The 19,690-nt window shown below is 45.2% G+C and overlaps 2 protein-coding genes across 2 annotated transcripts in view; both read right to left on the reverse strand.

Moving 5' to 3' along the window:
* Window positions 1-228: 228 nt before the first annotated feature.
* On the reverse strand, window positions 229-9,635 carry LOC142766045 (uncharacterized). Its single transcript, XM_075867863.1, has 5 exons — window positions 9,627-9,635; window positions 8,005-8,103; window positions 5,940-6,119; window positions 5,104-5,227; window positions 229-302 (listed from the first exon to the last, which is right to left on the reverse strand). The coding sequence occupies exons 1-4, from the start codon at window positions 9,633-9,635 to the stop codon at window positions 5,117-5,119; spliced, it is 399 nt and encodes a 132-aa protein (XP_075723978.1). The 3' UTR covers window positions 229-302; window positions 5,104-5,116.
* Window positions 9,636-10,414: 779 nt separating this feature from the next.
* The window catches only part of LOC119168401 (transient receptor potential cation channel subfamily M member-like 2), a 50,668-nt gene continuing 41,392 nt past the window's right edge, over window positions 10,415-19,690 (reverse strand). The window contains exons 20-27 of the mRNA XM_075867864.1: window positions 19,101-19,284; window positions 18,150-18,298; window positions 15,895-16,037; window positions 14,763-14,982; window positions 13,511-13,666; window positions 12,228-12,314; window positions 10,981-11,074; window positions 10,415-10,540 (exon numbers count right to left, since the gene is read on the reverse strand). Coding sequence (XP_075723979.1) covers window positions 10,415-10,540; window positions 10,981-11,074; window positions 12,228-12,314; window positions 13,511-13,666; window positions 14,763-14,982; window positions 15,895-16,037; window positions 18,150-18,298; window positions 19,101-19,284 — 1,159 coding nt within the window. The remainder of the gene's footprint in view (window positions 10,541-10,980; window positions 11,075-12,227; window positions 12,315-13,510; window positions 13,667-14,762; window positions 14,983-15,894; window positions 16,038-18,149; window positions 18,299-19,100; window positions 19,285-19,690) is intronic.

Here is a 19,690-nt window from a genome sequence, read left to right on the forward strand (position 1 = left end):
GTGTCGGCTGGAGGTGCCCTCGATATGGCGCTACATGATTTTATTCACGCTCGATGCTTCATACTGATGAATATTACGTATCAATCGTTTCAAATAATGTCACGCCACTCCGTTACATTTTGTGTCAAGAGTCGTGACTAGGAGGCTTTGCTCTTGAGTGCGATATGATAGACATGAATACGCAAAGTTTCGTGAGAGCTGCTTTAAAAGAATAGAGACGCATGGTGGTCAGCTTTGTTACAAGTTATTTATTTCGGATAACACTCGCGTTTTTGGAACAATTATCGCAGTCGTCACGGCATCTGCAATAAAATATAAAGACACACTAAATAACTAACTATATTGGCCTAGAAAAAAAGGTGCAACACAGGTCGTTTGAACGAAGTACGAAACTTCGCTTAGCACTGCGCGCTTTTGACGCAACAGGGGAGTTTCATTTTTGAATGAGACCCACAGCCCTTTTACGTGTAATCGTTGAATCGCTTCGCTACTGGTGTTCACAAATCTCTTCACAACTTGCACGGACCAAATTACACTCCAGAATGACTTGTCTAACATACATAATTGGTGTTCGCGGTAGATAATGCAGCTTAATACACAAAAATGTAAATTCATGCAAGTTTCGCGCAAGAGCACTAAATTTTCCTTCCAGTATTCTGTGAACTTCCAACCCTTAGCCCAGATCGACTCCTATCGTTATCTTGGCGTAATAATAACAAGTAAACTAACATGGTCCGAGCACATAGAACAACTAGTCACCGCTTCAGCAAAATCACTTGGCTACATTACAAGATCGCTTACGTCCTGCCCACCGTAAATCCGAAAATTAGCTTACGAAACCTTCATGCGTACTAAACTTGAATATGCTTCTGCTATTTGGAATCCTCACCAAAAATACCTAATCGACGCATTAGAAGCAATTCAAAATCGCGCTGCCAGATTCATCACCTCACAATACAGTTCTCGCTTAAGTATTACCAGTATCAAACTATCCCTCAACCTCCCTCCTCTAAAAATTCGCCGCAAAATCACTCGGCTCTGCCTTCTGCACAAACTGTACCATAATTTCCCATCGCAACGCAATACCGTTCTTCTACCTTCCACCCGTTCATGGCGTCGCCTCTTTAACTCCCTATGTTTACAGCGCTTACATGGTTCAACTAACGCTTTCAATAAATCATTTTTGCCTACTGCCATTGAAGACTGGAATAACCTGCCTGAATCCATAGTGCACGAACAAAACCCCTTAAAATTTAAACAGCTAATAACAAATCACTTGATATGTTAGTTAATTTACAACTGTTGCCGTTTTCTTCCACGTATATATATATATATATATATATATATATATATATATATATATATATATATATATATATATATATATATATATATATATATATATATATATATATATATATATATATATATAATTTTCTTCTGTTCACAACATTGTTTTTTTATCATGTAGTTCACTTTCGATTATGCTTTGTACCATTGACAATCATGCATCTGTTGAATTGTGTTTTTGCCTCCCCTTATGTAATACTCCGCAAGGGGCCTTTAAGGGTTCGGTAAATGATGATGACAAATCGATTGCTCCAAAGACGTCAAACTCTGGAGATTAGCACACACGTAGCGCCACATGTCCGCGCAGTTTTGGGTAGTGCAAAGCCCGACTCCCTTGCACAGTTTGCTGTGCAACCAGACGCAACTATCGTGCTTGTGAAACAAAGACTCACCTAAGTATACGCGTGTATGCGCAATGAACACTGTGAAAATGAGGTGCAAACTTCTTTCTCTTCGCTGGTCGGACGCGTCACCAAACCGCGATGAGGTGCTTGCTGGTTCACTCGACAGAACGAGGGCGAAAACGAGAGGAGACGCAAAAGCTCCGCGCTCTACGAAGAAAGACCTCAGTCGACACTACAGTTGCGTTGTGAATTGCCACGGACCTAAAGGAGTTCAATTTTATTTATCGATTCCCACAGCTGTCCCGAAGCAGGATGGCAAGAGCTCTGGATAGGAGTCGTTGCGAACATGTTGGGTAAGCGGATTACTCACGTTTTTCACAGCCGCTCACATGAACAATGATGTAGGTCTCCTTTTATTGGGTTTTGAGTAGTCTTGATAGAGAACCATATTAACTTTGATTATAAAGCTCAACAGAGTTCCCGGCCAGGGTGCGCACTGTGTTAAATTCTGACTGCTGACGTGCACGTTGAACATCGCACCCGCCGCGACCACCAATAATCTGAAGTGGTCTCTACCACACAGCATCGCGCACGTAGGCATTGAAGATTCTAACCACCGTATTCACAAACGCTCCTCGACTCGACTTTCACCTTACACTTGACAGAGTTGAGCACTGCGCCACAGCTCGGCTCAAAATGACGTTGCGCTACTCAAGAATTGCAGCAGATTATCCCTGATATGCAGTGACTTGCCCTGCCTGGAGACGACGCTCCCATCAGTTTTCCCAAGTGAAGGTGAAGCGTTGAGTGAAGGGACGCTCTAGAAAACGGGGGTTATACATGGCTTAACTAGGAAATACTGCGTCTGTTCAACGCACAGGAAGTGAGAGATGGATAGATAATGCAACTGCAAAGGCGAAAATTGCCGGCGCCATCTGATAGAGCGAGTTTCGCACCACTGATCGTGATATACGTTGCTCGCACGTGTACTTCATCGCTTGCGCATAATTTGTACGCCAAAATTTAACGCATTTAAATGTCGCAGAATGCACGTGGGATTGGTTGCCTCGAACTCGATGGCACGCGATGCTCGCGTGCACTTAAATTGCGAGTTGCAGATTGCCGAAATAAATGAAACATATTTTGCATTGTACCCGTGGTTCACTTTAATGAGCTTCCTACTTTGGTGAAGCGAGTTTGGATTGATGTTAGAAGTTTGCCAGGTCGTTCATTTTCAAAAAACCGCACCTCGACACCGACAAAAGAGAAGGGCCTATGCACATTCACTTGCAGACGGCTCTCTCTGCGCTGCCCAGTTACTGCCAGCGCGTCGATGAGAGAGCTGGTGATGTCGTTTTTTGCAGCGCCACCCGCGCAGAGTCTCGCCTCTATAGACGAGAGCACGCGTACATCTCACTCCCAGAGACGGCATAATTTGTTTGGAACTACCAAGGCGTGCCACGCTAGCATGGCAAGCAGTGGCTCTGGGACTTTAAAATGTAAAAAAAAGCGCCTGTTCACGCTGCGCTAGCCTATAAGAAGTCATCTAAGGTACCACTGTGCCGTCTTCGGATGGAAAAACAACCAGAGCAAGATTAAGATATTATTGAGCAGTGTCTGTGAAGATCCCAACACGATGGGGCAATTGTGCCGGTGTGGTGTATCTTGATTGCACGGATTTCCATCCGCAAAAAAAAAAAAAAAAACGCCGAGCTCTCCCGCCAGTGGATACAATCGCAATCGGCAGGAAAAACTACGACTCCAGTAAAGGTGTACGAGTAAATATAATTATTGCGTTTACTCAAGCACGATGCCAGCTTTTCCGCTTTACAACAGCGTTTTGCGTGCAGTATCGGTGTATATGCGGCACCAAATCTTTGCCGTAATTTTACGCAGGCTGCATGTCAGTAATAGGATATATTACAACTCACGCTTGAATGCAAGCACCGCTCTCGTATACAATTGTAATGGTGTACTATAGCGATGCGAAGAGACGTGAACGGAAAGAAGAGCATAGCTTTCGACTCAGCCAAACTGAGGCATGTGTTGACTCACTAAGTGAATCTGCGCTTTCGGTCGGCGTCACCGTGGCATTTTAAAATCTTGTTCTGTTTGGCAGTGCCCGGCATATGTGGCAAACGATAAACACATGCAGTGGATGAGCGCAAGTTGGAGCGAGATTCTAGTGCTACGTTGACGCCGACTTACAGCACAAATTCTGCCTTGCCACAGCCAAGGCACGCCGCAGTGCGACCGAGTCGATAGCAATACCTTCCGCTCTTCGCGTTTCTTTCATTTGCAATAGTATGTACATGGTAAAGTTGCTTCCGCAGTCTGCAATGCACGTGCTGTATACATTCCGAACTATCGAGCCAGGTCTCCTCGGCATTTCACATGAAATGAGCACAAAATTGCAGGCGGGGAAGAGCGCGAAACATGCTTACAGCCGACTCGGGCTGTGCAGTTTCGCGTTTGATTTGTAGAGCGTCTGTTCGCGTGGCAGTGCAGGGCGTTGCTTCACCACGGTTGCAACAGATGGCGCGACGCGATTTTCAATATGGCAGGAGGCACTGAGCTCGCCGTGTTCTGGTCTATAAAACGTGCAGTGTCTGTCAAGTCCTTCTAGAGCTAAAGGGTATCATGGCACACTTCAAGAACCCTCAATCTTTCGTTCCGGCAATCGCTCTGAAAGCTACGAAAAGAGTGGCAAAGGGGCTACACGAGGAGCGTCGTGACCTTGGGCATTTTCTTGCGACGATCCGATCAATCATCCGCTGTATGATTTCATGCGAAAGATTGGCGGGGGATTTATAGTTGTTATTTAAACGTAGTTACGAATTACTGGCTGCTTCCAGAGCTTTGATACTCAACTAAATATCGCTATTTTGTTCTCACAAAAAAGTTTTGCAGGAGCCTTTATACGAGAGTGTTTTCATGTAATGTTTTCGTAAGGGAACGCGCACGCCTTAACTTACCGTTATTACATCATACACTATCACAAGACTAAAACTGTCTATGATGACAAACAAGTCACTCTAAAATGACACAAACACTAGCACAGCAAACGAGAGAGCGCCAGAATCAGTTTACAACCAGGCATTCAAGGTGTCCGAGAAAGAAAAAAAATTGATTGACACATTTTCCTAAACTTTCATATCTATGCAGAATGCGGTGGACTTGACGCGTCTCTATAGCACTCTGAAGGGATCGCATTTGCACCGGATGAAGCTGTAGAAAGCTGCAAGCCTACAAGTATTGCGCGTCAGAGCTCGGCGAGCACTTGTGACAAGCCGTCAAGCTGACACCCACAGCTAAGGCTGTGCAAAGCATGCGTGCAAGACTATACATCATGCAACCTCTTGGGAATTTTTGTCGAGCACAGAAATGCATTTATCGAAGGTTGCCTTACATGTGAAACGACGTTACAACGTCAGCGTGCCTTGAAAGTTCCACACTTCATTGAACAGGTTGCTGTGTCCAGAAGGCAACTTGAGAAACAGGTCGTCAGTAACTAGCCTCCACACCACATTGGGCTGCAAGGTAAAGAAATGAAGGCTTTATTAGGCGGTTTCCGTCTTTTATCAGCCGCTCAAAATGTGCCACGTCTATGGCCCGTCGCGCTGCTTTGTTGTAGTCTCACAGTATTCTGCGTAGTCGGGAAGGTCGAAATACGGCACACAAATTTTGCAAATCAGCAAATACAAAAAGAACCAACATCGGCATAAGTACAACTGGCACGTGAACCATAAGCGTATTGCGTTGAGAACAGTGACGCATTTGGAAGCCGGCGTTCGCAAAGCTGTGGCTGCTCATTTCACCATTGTCGGCGAGCTATATATAGCTGTTTCAGTGAGAGAAACTTTGAGAGCGCTGCAGTAGAGCAGCGCATGCATGGTAGTAGTGTACCGTGATTTTATTTTATATTGCTTGGGGCCAGATAAAGTTGACAGGCAGGATGTACGTCGACGTAAGAAAAAGAAATGGTCGTTTTGAGATGCATGCTACAACGTTACGAAGCGCACTTGGCTATAACGTCAATTCAATTACAGAAAAATCTTAATCGATTTTAATTGAGTGACTAACAACCGCAAGCCATATGCAGTGGGTTAAATTAGTTGGAAATCGAGCAGAATTTAAACATTTGCTTCCACAGGTAGCTACGAGAAACACCCAGTATAACAAGCAGCCATTACGGCACTGTCACAAAGCAACCAGATGCGTTTCCTGAGAGGATCGCATGTGTACCTGAAACTTTTCTCCCAGCGTCTCCTTTCCGCCGTAGTGAACCTTCCAAAGCTCGACTTCTCGCCAGCAGTTGTCGGTGTTCATCGGATCGTCCATGTAACCCCGGCGAGCCATCGAGCAGTCCACCACCTGGCTGGGGTCAGTGGCGTCGGGTTGCTCTTCGAGGCACCCCGAGAAGAACTGGAACGTAGTAATAAGCTTCTGTGAGCAACGACGGCACACTTTTTTAATGCAAGGAACCATGCTCTACATATAGAGAAATCGAACTTAGGTTATACTGTTACCGTATCGCGGCTGGGTAACACAGTAGTTGCAAGTAATCGCATATTCCAATATCACCTTACGCTCACTATTTCTGTGCCATCGTACATGTAACTCGTGCACGCCTAAATATGAAATACATGGGTGTGCGCACTAAAACGCATGGGTGCGCGTTTTACAGGAAGTCTATGCTTCCTAATGTTTTTTGAACGTTATATGGCGAGGTCCCTAGAGTGCTCTGCACACACTTCAGCTTAAAACCACCTGGGCTGCGCTTTCGACGACATTTTACTCATGTGTAGACACGCGTTGTTCGAGACTAAATTGATATAAATGAGTGAAGCTTTCTTTTTGGTGTGTGGCTGCTGGCGAGTGTGGTATAACGCCAAAAGTTCATCCTGTACATTAAAATAATCCTTTATTTAAATACGCGTTATTTTATGGGTAAACTCTGTATATAACAAGCGTACATCTTTCATATCCTAAATATGTGCCTTAGTGGCCTGCTAACACAGCGACCATGTGTTTCGTTGTGTCAAACCTGATGTCAGGCAAATACGTGCTACAAGGATCACGTGGATGCTATAGCTGGCCTTGCTTCCACCTGACCTATTAAGTTCAGATTAAGCTGGGTGCGCACTACGGGAGTACGCTATTTTCAAACATATACAAATCACCCTTTCTGTATAGATAAGTGCCGAAAGAAACAGCTGCCTTAGGGGTGGAAATTTATTGGGACATTTCTTTCCTATGACTGGTTCAAGTAATTCGAATTGTCTTTAAAACGTTAGCAACGGTATTTTCAATACAGGACTCAGATATATCTGCAGCGCCCGGCAGCGGCGCACACATCTAACTTTCGGGTACTGACGAAGCAGTACGCAGAGGCCAGGTCGAATGAAGTGTGTGATTTAGATCTGCTCCACCAGGTGCCGCTACTATCATAACTTCTCATACTATACTGAACACATTTAATCAACTTTTAAATACTCTGCCAATTCATTCGACTTTATTTGAGGCGAAGTATTGTTGCTGCCCGATATAACGCGTATCAATTGTATGTCAAGGAGTACTAACACAATTTTTGCTTCACGATTTCACACAGCGCGAGGAGTTTGATGCACAAACCCAGACAAGTGCGTCTGACTTTTATCGTGAAAGCACCCATCGCAGAGAAATCGGGGGGTGAGGGGGAAGGGAGCTGGCTTGCAGATACTGGGCGACCAAAACCTTAGTGTAAGTGAAATACTTTATGCGTGTTTTCAGGCTTCCGTGTGTGGAGCGTGTTGATAACGCACACCACGGAAAGGCGAAATGTCACTATACCTGTAGAAAGCCTTTACTTTGACTTGAAAGACTTGTTTCGACACGTTACTGCCCGTCCTGCCCCGCAATTCCAAAACAGAAATTTCCTCTTCTAGTATAAGGGTAATACAAATATATTTAATGTAGTACCAAACAATACGACACTTTTTAGAGTTACCAACAGTCGTATTTTGATGTAGAGCGACCAACCGAAGGTACTAAAGTTCCTTCCAGTGCTCCTGTAACTTCAACTTTCTTCTTTAGGAATATCCTTTTTTATGAATAATATTTCGTAAACTGAAAGTGCTTCACCGGAAGTGTTTGGCGAGTGTCACAGCGTTATCGTGTTGCTAAGGATACACAGACGCAGTGAACGAAGGAAGTGTGTAATTTTTGTAGTGTGCATCAAAATTGCGTGAGGACTGAAATAATCTCCCACTAATTGAACGATCCTGCTTCAACACAACGGACCCAGTGGTTCAGACATTCGATCACTCACGTCTTTCACGTGTTCCGCAGTCGACATTGGCGTGCCCTCGGGAACCTTGAAGCACACCCGCATGACTCCGTCGTACTTCAGCTCACCGGGAACAAAGTCCTAAGAGAGAGTGCACATATTCAGCGACACTTGTCGAAGTTCGCGCGTCTTGACAAAATGTGCACATGCACAGACTAGGAAATCACCGTTTGCATTACGACCGAAACTCATGTGAGCAGGTTTAATGATGTTTATTTCAACTGTTTTCGCACAGCTCTCACTCATAAATTTTCGCTTGGTGGGCAGACAGTGGGCGTGCATGTTTTGGATAGCAAGCGCAATTTCCTCTCGACTTGTGGGATAGCGCGAACCAGAATCGTGGAAATAATTTGTCAGCGGGCGTCACTTGCCCTTCACGCAGGGGCGGCGCCAGGGGGGGGGGGGGGGCAAGGGTGGGCTGGAGCCTCCCCAAAATTCTCGCCTGCCCCCCCCCCCCCCCCCTATGCCCACCCAAGTGCCCGGAAGCATATATTGAAAACCTAGTAGGAGCAGAGCTTGCTTGCCCCCCCCCCCCCCCGGAGGAACTCACTTTTCGTGGTTGCCCCCCCAGTAAAAACATCCTGGCGCCGCCCCTGTCTGCACGGTTTGAGCTTTTGAGTATTGCGATGCTGCTTATTAATTTTAGTAGACACAGCCAAAATACAAAGCTGTTTCCAGAAAAAAAAAGCTGTGGCGGCGTTCTTACACAGGTCATCCGGCTCTTACTTTCAGAATTCTTAATCTCACATCAGTAATTTTGTGAAAAGAAAGCTGCGTAAAAGTCCACCAAGGCAAAATTGAATGTGTTGCACGATCGCGTAAATAGCGGATGTCGGTCCCAAAACTACCCAAAGCCTTAAATAACAAATATTTAAGCCCAGTGCATTTTATGATCGAATTTATTTTCTGCCAGCAAGGATAGACTTTCCACCAAACGAATCATTGTAATCGATAAGTGCAGTCGTAAGTATTATAAAATAATTAATTACTGTTCTTCAAAACGTGTGCTGGATTCGCTTGATTGTGTCTAAGATGCATACCACCGTATCAGTGCACAACCGCACTGATACTAGTTATTGGAGGACGCTACTTGTTATTGAGGAGCACATGGGGCTCTAACATGAAATGTTATAAATTTACTTCAAGCGAGCATATTTTAAGGCAATACTATAGAAGATAAGGAGCCGAATTGTAGCTAATTGTGTGTGTGTGTGCGTGTGCGTGCGTGCGTGTGTGTGTGTGTGTGTGTGTGTGTGTGTGTGTGTGTGTGTGTGCGTGTGTGTGTGTGCGTGTATGTGCGCGTGCGTGTGTGTGTGTGAGAGAGAGAGAGAGAGAGAGAGAGTCGATAAACGTTTCTTGCATGCCCACAACGTTTTTATATCTAGTTAGCTGCTGCTGAACATCCTGCTGCTCCCGGATAAATATACTGGCGCTGAAATGGACAAGGTGGCATAACGGCCATGTCACTTTTTTTTTTCCAAATTTTCACTGAGATTGTATCTTCCAGGGATGGCGCCAAATTAGAGTTGCCATATTCGGATGTAGTTGTGAACAACCTCCACTACTTCATTGCCACATTATCACTCGCAAAATCCAAAAAGTACCAACGGCATGTTCACCACAGAAGCACTAAATCTCAATCGAACTCTGATAACCTTTGTTCGCCGTGCCTATGTGAGAATAACACAATCATCAGAGTTGTTGTGCAGTTCGCAACTATCGACGCAAATGCAGTTGCCATAAAACATAATCTACGACACAACACAAAGGGATAAACAAATTTACAATATGCATTATTGATTTGTGGGGTTTAACGTCCCAAAACCGCAATATCATTAAGAGAGACACCAAATTGACAATATGCAGGCATCAATAATCAAAAGTATGGAAGTTTTGCTAGTATTGAGTAGGTAAATAAGGGGGACATTGAATCATAAGCAGAAGTTAAGTCTTGATAATTACGTGCAAACGTAGACACGTTAAAACATCAACACACTGACCGTCTAATTAGAACTTTGTACTGCTTGACAATGCTGTCTTTGAGCCTGTCTTATAACCACTCAAAAAGACCCCCCCCCCCCCCCCCGAAAACATGCGACAATTCGAAGACAATATCGAAACAGCTACGACGATTTATTCTAAACGGCCTCGCCATATTTTTTTTAGGCGCGAATAACCTTGTAGTGAAGCCTTCTCCCTCCGATGTCTCTTGTCCTGGCTTCCACGCACTGAGAGCGCTGGCCGCGAGCGCGCCGATCATAGGTAGAAGAGGAGAACAGTTATCGCGGGTGCGCTCGTGGCATGCTTTTTCTTTCATTGCGGCGCCACAACAGCTATAAAACGCGCTCGCTCCCGGCTGTCTCTCTCTCGAAGGGTCATGGAGTGCACTTGGTTATGAATGAAAACACAACGACTCGCAGCGCGGCTGCAAGGCAAAGCAGTCCAGAGCTTTGGACTCGCAGAGTGGCTGCAGCACGGCAGTGCAGACAAGCAGATCAGACTTGATGGGCTCGCGAAGCTGCAGTGAAATGGCAGAGTCGGCAAGCCGTACCGAAGCTGAGGGCTTGCAAAGCGGAAGCGACATGGGAACGTCGTCTTCTCAGATTTCAGGTAGGATCCCACCCAAGAGCCCTTAGCTTTAAACTTCACCGATCATAAGGCGGTCATAATGAAAGGAAAACGCCGCCCACATCTCGACACCATATCCGCATTGCGATTGATGAAGAGCCTTTGCACATACTATACACACGTGTAGTCACGTCTTTCCATGATTGAGCGGCCAATGTACGGGGTTAATAATTCCCCGGAGCTCCGCCAACTCCCCATCATTCACTTCGTGGATACGCCAAGACGAGCTGAAATCTTACCAAGACTAGCTAAAAGACCCATATCATGACACTTGAGGGCACAAACAATGCGTCCACGCCTGAAGGCATCGGGATGCACATTTATACTTGCCCCTGGCAGCACAAACTGGTCGGTCCTAAATATCCTCATGAGCGCGATTTCCAGCCCTCTTCCTGTTGATAGGGCTGAACGTGACTTCTGGTACCTGCAAATAAAATGGGTGATATACAGAATTCTTGAGCGAAATTTCAATTCGAAGCATCGTGACTTACTACTTTTCACAAATGTTTTAAATTGCAAGCAACAGCGTTCAGTCAGCGCCCGTTGATGCTTTGTAATATCGGTACGCGCAATTGTCACTATTAGTTAGAACAAAATCTGAATTACTGCTCTAGAGATTGGCAAGGAAATGTGACGAAGCTCTGTATTTTGCCATGACGGATGCGAACAGTGCTTCTAAAGGGACGAAAGTCAATCCACACGTTTGCAGCAGGAAACGACGAGGAAATCCAGACGAGCTCCCCCGAAAGGAAAACGGGAAACGAAAAAAAATTGTAATGGTCCAGGTAATCGAACAATGAACCACCGCAATCCTGTGTCAGTGCATCTACCAAGGCTTGTAATAGATGGCGTAGGTGTCACGTAATCTGAAACTCAAAGCACGTTGAAAGTGAATGTAGCAGATCATTTCTGCCCGCAAGGTGAAGGTATGGTTACGAATCCCTCAAGCTGGAGTTTGGGTTACCAAGAAGAAAAATGGCATCCATCTGTCTGCAATAGAAAAATTACGTGTAGATTCACTTCTAGATTAGCACTGGAAATAGGTAATGGTGGCACAATCTAAATATCACGGCTTAGTGTGTCATATAATAAACAATGTATTATCATTAGTGCCTTGCAGTTTGTAAACACCAATTACGGGCCTCAAGTTACAGCCCATTTTGTTAAGCATGTGTTCAGAATGTTTGAGTGCTGATAGAGCACTTGCTGGTTCATGATGATAATTTTTATCTACAATATCTCCGACGTAATATTAATTATACCAAAGACTTCTCGCGATAAAGTCGTAATATGATTAGAAGGCACTCTGTAAATGCGGACGGCGGATGAATTTTAATCAACGGGGGTTCAATTGTGCCGAAACCTAAGCAATCGGATGTTCTTTCCATTTCGCCAACACCGAAATGTGGCCGTCGCGGCCGGGGCTGGAACCCCTGCCCTAGAGCACAGCCGGGTGGCGCTTCAAGTAATAAGCCACCACTGCGAGTTGGCAATGATATAATGGCTTACTGATTTGCGCAATGCATTAAGCTGACTGCGAACTGAACTCAGTAATATAAACATAAATGAGTCATTACCTGCTGATAATGAATAGGACGTAATGGTTCGGTCCCCACCGCGGAAGCGCGCCCCTTCCTTTTAGACCAGTTCTCCCAGCCGGATTCCTGAAAAAAAAAACAGAAAGAAAAAACAGATCAATTTTGCGTTCACGTATACAGAACTGCAAACACGCGAGAACGCCATTATGTCTATCCACTATAAATGGAAATCAAGAGCAACTAGCCCCTTCCTAAGTGGACTTGAGGATGCCGACCGCCTTCCTTTGCAGCTACCATGGAATGTACAATCGTCAGAAAGGTTAGCGCGAACGCTGCGCAGCGTGTCATCCAGCAGTTTGATTTACGCTAGCTCAGCGTAGCTTTGGGTTCTGTTGCCGAGACGTTAGCTATGCATACTTACATACTATTCAAGCACACCGACGTATAATTTTTGCAACAACCCTCACTACTCCACGGCTGGCATCAGTAAAAATAGTCCAGGTCATGCGTAGGACGGTTCATGTTAAGCTTGCTGACGACTGCAGGCTTTGCATACTCCCTCCCAACTTGGGAATTGGAAGAGGAGTAAAGAAAGCTTCGGCTTTCAGTTTTTCTTTTCCCGCTTAGGACAAATACCAGTTCTCGTCCACTTGAAAATTTAAGCAAAATGCTTTGTGATCAATTATTTTCCACACTACGCGAGCACAAACACAGTGGTCACTGCACGTTTTTATGAGCAATGAACACGTGCTTAGGTGTAAATTAAAGTTTGATGAAATGCAATACAAAACGTGCCTCTACACTTTTTTGTATTCTAGACGGTTTAAGCATTCTATTAGATTAAATTTGCTGTTTACAGTGGTTTACGTATAGAGTAATAGTGCTAAAGTCCCTGCTGCGTTTGTATCGGACGACTCGGAGTTGTAACCGATCTTCGTCTTCACCTCTGTCGATCCTAGTGGTCCATCTTTTGTCGCTCACCACTCGTAAACTCCGCATTCAACGCGGTTGAGCACTACCTCTGTAACCACAAACATTAAAAGATTCTTGTATTTCACGCGGCTTGGCGGTGCCTCCGGCAGCTGCCCACCTTTCACCAGATGACAATGCCAGGTGATGGCGTGATGATCTCGCATATATACCGCGACGCCGCAGTGACGTCATGACGACCTTTCTCAGTTCGACGACTTGCAGACGCATGTCACACGGTGACGTTGTAACATGAATTTTCGCACCACCCGTGATGACAGAGACTCGAACTTTTGGCGGTTGATCAACCATCTAAGCCTTTATATTTTATAAAAAACAATGTGGCTGCTCACCTCGGAACTCCCTCGTTTTCGAGAATGTAGATAATGTTCGTGCTGTCAGCGTCCTCGATCCACGAGCGTCGGTCTATGTTGACGCCGCCGGGAGTCGTCGACAGACAGTTCCACTGCAGCGGCGGCAGGCTTTGAGCATTGTCGGTTTTGGGGACGCTGCATTGGAAAAAAGGGTGCCGAGGTTGAAACTCCTCACCTTCTGCACCTTCGAGCGAGCTTCTTTCTCGCGATTCCCGCCTGGACGCACCCCTTTACTCTTTCTGCCGTGTCTCACTTTCACCATGGCGGGAGGCCCCGTCATCTAGCGGGGAACTTGTGCGGGGTTGTTTCCACCTGTGCGCTCTGCGTGAGAACTATGCAACTTCGACGAACATGGTGAGCCCCTGTATAGATTTGCCGCTTAACGTCTTACTTGAACACTATAATGAGGGATGAATTGTTCTAAGCCAGTTTCGCACGTAGTCTCATTAAGATCAAACATTCAAGGTGTCGCCTCCATCATCTGGGACCAATGCTTATTGCAATATTCAACATTTAGACTTATTAATATGCATTCGCCTTTGGGGAAAAGTCGCAGGAGCAACACGGGAGATGAAAAAAAAAATACTTTTTCGCCTTTGGTCGAAGCTTTTTCGCAAATGTGATTGCAAAATGAGAAAATAAACTACTTCTCCCAATCACAGCATTGCTATATTTTATATTACAAATGCGAACAACCATTGTGTAAATATTGATGTCCGCATTTATTGCCTTGCGCTCGGCAAGAATGGAGCTACCTCTATACTTTGTGTAATAAACAACTAAATAATGTCCCGCATCTTTTCCTGATGTACTTAAAAAGGTGATTGAGAGGATAAAGCCATCTTCATGCTCTTGGCCGATTGCATTTTTTCCCCACTTCCACCAAACACCATCTGCACCTTACGTGGCTTTGCATTAACTCCGGGATCAGAGACACTGGTATTTTTCTGCCCCACGCGTAGTCGGCCAGTCCTTGAGGACTGACCTACCTTCGACATCAAGCGACGATGTCGCGAGGCGACACCATCATGTGATGCACCGTTATGTTATGTCATACGGTGACGTCACCATGTGGTGTTATCGCCCGCTGAGGAAATATCTTAGAATGACGACGACAAAGTGTTGAGCGGAACGCCCTTGGGCTGCAGCAGCGTCGTACGCTTTTGCTATCAATCATGGCTTGTGAACTATACAGCAGATGTGCTTGCCACACGTCGTATTCTGCGCTCACACGACGATGTCCTCGTCCACGTAGACCTGCAGCGGCGCCGGAAACTGTGCCCGGGGCCTGGTGTAAGCCACCGGGTCATAGTCCAGCCACATCACCTCCCAGGGCACGAACTTGTCGGGCACCGGGAACCGCTGTATCTTCGTGCCCGGATATGGAGACTGGCGAGATATGTAATGCAGCGTCGTCTGCTGCTGGATGGTCGCTACCACGGACACGGGATCTGCGAGAAGCGTTGTCATCTTCAGAGGCCATATTTATAGGCAATAAAAACCGGGTTTTAGGCGCCAAAAAACAGGCATACGACAGCTTTTGGCCAGCGGAAAACGTATGAAGAAAACGTGAACACCGTATGGAAGCACCCTAAATTCTTGGAATGACACATAGGATATCAGTGCAGAGAATCACAGCGGCCTCCTTGAGCTTGGCAGCACAAAAACTTAGCTGCTAAGCAAGCACATGAAGCAGCTGACGTGAACTACTCACTAGACTCTTCTTTAACGTTAAAGCTATAGCGTTTCGCAGCAGTGTTTGCTCGTGTACACTGACTCATACAACCTGGCCCTGCCATTCATATTCCTGAATGGCGATATTCTTACAAAAAAGCCAAGATGTTCGCCACCCCTTCCCCTCCTTTATATGAAGAGGCCATAGAACTTTAAACCCCGTATCAAAACCACAGGCTTTCGCCTATGACAGCTAGTCACCTTTCTTTAAGCATTGCTTAGCGTCAAGAAATTGTTTCTCATTGCATTTTTAAACAAACATCACAGCCATATTTTTGTGTTTAGGCGTGTAGCTATTCTTCCGAAGGCAGCGGTGAAGTAACGTCTCAAACTTTCACAGAGGCTTAGAAGGGGCACCATATAGATGCGTTCAGCCTCATTTTTACTTTCCTTCGTAACATTGAACTACTTCTGAACTAAAGTTTCGAGCACATTCGCGTAAAGTAATCAGCGCCGCTGATGCTGGGGAAACGAACAGCCGTGCGAATTTATGTCCTGCCAGAAGGTGTCTTAGCCATCAGCTCGCTGCGAATTGTTACTCATACTTTGTACACTTCCTCCGATGAGAGACAACGTTTGATCGCGAATGACACAAATGAGCGGTAACCAACGTAAAGCTAAAGCCTCACCTCCCTTCGAAGAACAAGACTGCTTGAGGGTCTCCAGGTAGATGAGTGACAGAGACATCTTCCGCTGGACCTCCTCCACTTGCCCTTTGAGTTGGTCCAGCTTAGTGCGCTGGTAGTCCACATCCTCCAACATCAATGTCAAGCTGCGGAAGCAAATGTCCTCATGTACATCACCGGCACGGGCGATTTTCGTTCCCGATATGGGACACACGCAATAGAGCGCACACGTGCCAACGGATCTGTCTGCCCAGAACAGGGATACGTCACCAACTGGATATAGTTCACGAAGATGCTCTGAGATGATTTAGTTATAAACAATTTTCGGTGGAACTTATGAGCTCAATATAATGCAATAATTTATGTCGCTTTGCATTCAAACACCACATCGCTACAGGGTATGCCATTGTACCTCCCCCAGCTGATCTCGACAGACCTGCGGTTCTTTTGAACTTCGCAGAAAATTTAGGTACAGGCTTGTGCCTGTGCTTTGTCTCCAACATATCGCAGTCGTAGTAGCCGAGACTGAAAAAAAAAATTGGGCAGACACTAGCCAGTCCGGGAGTCTATGCCGTGCGAAGCGTTACGAGCTAAATCAGCGTCGTTGTGCATTTTGACTTGTTATGGTTATAACGCAGGCAATCTCATAGCAAGAAGTTTTTCAGCGAGGTGCGGCGACACTACTACGGTGTATATGGGACCACTGCTCTTGCTTTATTATTCGTCAAGACTTGCATGAACATTGCCTTTCTACTTCGCAATGAACTCAACTTCGTGAGATGGCTGATTATCTCCGTGTTCCGCTCATTCGCAACATGTCTTATTATGTTAATGTCTCATTTCCCATATAAATATTCGACCTGGAATGCTGTAGTCACATTTCTCACGGCATTGACTGCCATTGTAATATAGTTTACGGTAACCTTGAAGTAGCAAGAGAGCGAAGGAATATAGTGAAAAAGGTGTTAGCTCTGCATTCACCGCAATTGTTGTGTGGCAGATTTTCAACTTGCATGAGCACGCACAAGTGGACTGCTGATTTTGCTACCAGAGATGTCACGTAAAAATTCCTGATAAATTTCACCCGGTAATAAAAATCGAAGGCCACTGACTCTATACTGCTGCTGGTATTGAGATACCTGTGGGGGAATTCTAAGGATTCAGTGAGTAAACACGTAACTTAAATCAATGACTCTGCAAACCACTTTGAACCCTTTGAACCCTAGAGCATTTCCAAGCAAGAAAAACAGCCTTTTACTTGGTGTGAGTTTGCAAAAAAAAAAAAGGAGGTGTAAAGTTGTTTTGCTTTCTCAATTAGACTTTTGGTTCGTGTAAAGGTTCATGTTTTACCTAAAGCACCGTCTAGCGGCTAAGGTTGTTATGGTTGCTATGTGGCTAAGGTTGTTATGCGCTACAATCATGATCAAGAAGTTTGCGGGTATAAAATGGCAGCAACAAGCACAGGATCGATTTGACTGACGGATCATGTGTCAGGCCTTTGTCCTGCAGTGGCCGTAGTCAGGCTCATGATGATGATGACCATGTGGAATAACTGACTCCACATGGTCATCATCATCATCATCAGCCTGACTACGTCCACTGCAGGAAAAGGGCCTGACACATGATCCGTTAGTCAACTCGATCCTGTGCTTGTCGCTGCCATTTTATACCCGCAAACTTGCTCATCTCATCTGCCCACCTAACTTTCTGCCTGCCCCTAACCCACTTGCATTCTCTGGGAACCTAGTCAGTTATCCTTAATCACCAGCGATGATCCTGACTACGTGCCATATGCCCGGCCTATGTCCATTTACTCTTCTTGATTTCAACTATATTATCCTCAATCCTGGTTTGTTCCCTGATCCACTCTGCTCTCTTCTTTTCTCTTAAAGTTACACCCATCATTTCACCTTTCATCGCTCCCTGCGTCGTCCTCAATTTAAGCTGAACGCCCTTTGTAAGCCTCCACGTTTCTGCTCTGTAGGTAAGTACCGGATGGTCGGTATAAGCCAGATTTCCAGTCTACGGCTCCACAGCCCTAGTGGTGTGTCTCAATTTTATTAATGAGCACTCCCGTCAATGCTGCATTTCACAATAATCTAGGTTGCATGTATGGCTAGGCGATACCGCGCGTAGGCTTTGCGCACACACTAAAAAAAAAGTCTGATTTGATTTTTTTTTTTGTGAGCTCTGTCTGGCATGTCATGCATATGACTCTTCAACCATGCACCGGGAAGAGTACTTCAAAAGCGACGTACTTGTCACCCATCATCTGGCCTTTGTTCTGGTCGGCAGAGGCAAGGATATTGCTGTACTCCAGTGCTTTTTGTTTCCAGTAGTGGTAGTCCAACTCTGACAACTTTTGCCCTTTGCTCACGTCTTTCGCCAACGGGTACACTGGCAGGTGCTGGGTCAGAAAGGATTACAAGAGTGGTCTGTATTCATAACAGAGATTCAAGTCCATTGAATCACTACCGATCATCATCAAGGGTCTCACGAAATGAACAACTTTGGCGAAATGGACAAAAACTGTACCAAGTTTCGTCACAGACATCTCTTTTACTGGAGCAGCACGCTGAAACTTCTCTAACTTTACAGGAACTAAAACTTCCTGAGACGCGATTTTTTATTGATCCGCGTGGCATTTGAAATGGGTCGTGTTCCGAAGTTTCACTGTGCTCTCGAAATAGTTGACGCTATCAACCACTGTTTTGGCATAAACTTCTGTGATGTCGAGGAATTATGAGAATCAAATCAGCTAAGTGAACTTTCTTGTTTTCTGGTCAGGGTAACTTTTTGTTGAAATCAGTAACCGATTGCAGAACTTTAGTAAATTTTATTAAGAGACATTCGAGAAAATGTTAACATCGGTATGTCGGTATAAAAAAAAGCTACCTGCATAAGAAAAAAAGTGTCAGAAAAAAATGATGCCTCACATTTTTGTTATCCTCAATTTCCAGACACGTCTGTACAGATATCTGTGTAAACAGTACATATATTTAGAAAGTGATATAGACAAACAATCCTTTCTTACTACGATGCTACAAAAAAAACCATAAAGATATTTTTACTTCGTTTGCATTTCCAACGCCTTGCGTGATTTCGCAGGAGTGATTTTCAAGAATGCAGAGAGTCAGATGCTGCTGTAGAAAATTGGCGTGCTTTCGAGCAATAGTTATCGCAGTGGTATCAATTAAATGTGAGCGTACTCGCTTCTTCCTCCTGATGGCTCGCCTGCACACCTTGAAGACGGCGAACAAGACGCACCAGACGTAAGCAATGGCATTGAGGGGAGGTGGTAAGCAGCGCCGCATGGCGAAGTCCATGACGAGCTCGTACCGCTGGAACTTCCACACGGCGTCGGCTTGTGGTGTCACTTCGGCCACCGTGTTGCTGCGGGGAAAGAATGATTGGTCTTTCGTCGTTACTGGGAATTACGGGTGTTGGAACAACAGGGAATCTGTAAAGAGCATGCAGACTAATTTTTTGCAGAATGAAGTGCAAGATTTTCAAAAAAAAAAGATAAGTGAAAGTATTTTAGGAGAGCAGTTGTATGTATGTGTCACTGTCTATGCAAAAAAAGAAATTCCATTCACTAAAGATTAAAAGTAATTTCGCTGTTTTTACTGACGGATACCGGCGGACATAACATTCGAATACGTCACTTTCTCAATGACCAACTGCCATCCTCAAGAAGGGAGGACCAACTAGGCACACACATTTCAACAAACACGACCTCTTCCTTCCACCCAAGACTTGGATCTCTCGAAAAATCAGAGCCCACTTCGTCACCTTCTGA

Source organism: Rhipicephalus microplus, chromosome 6 (assembly GCF_043290135.1).
Source record: "Rhipicephalus microplus isolate Deutch F79 chromosome 6, USDA_Rmic, whole genome shotgun sequence".
NCBI lineage: Eukaryota > Metazoa > Arthropoda > Arachnida > Ixodida > Ixodidae > Rhipicephalus > Rhipicephalus microplus.

Bases quoted from the DNA above. Each gene is read 5' to 3' on its own strand.
- LOC142766045 (XM_075867863.1), bottom strand. The intron at 6,120-8,004 runs GTGAGTGATCGA...ACTACGTTCCAG, and splicing joins CTGCGGAACACGTGAAAGAC to TTCTTCTCGGGGTGCCTCGA. The intron at 5,228-5,939 runs GTACACATGCGA...TTTACCTTGCAG, and splicing joins CGCTGGGAGAAAAGTTTCAG to CCCAATGTGGTGTGGAGGCT.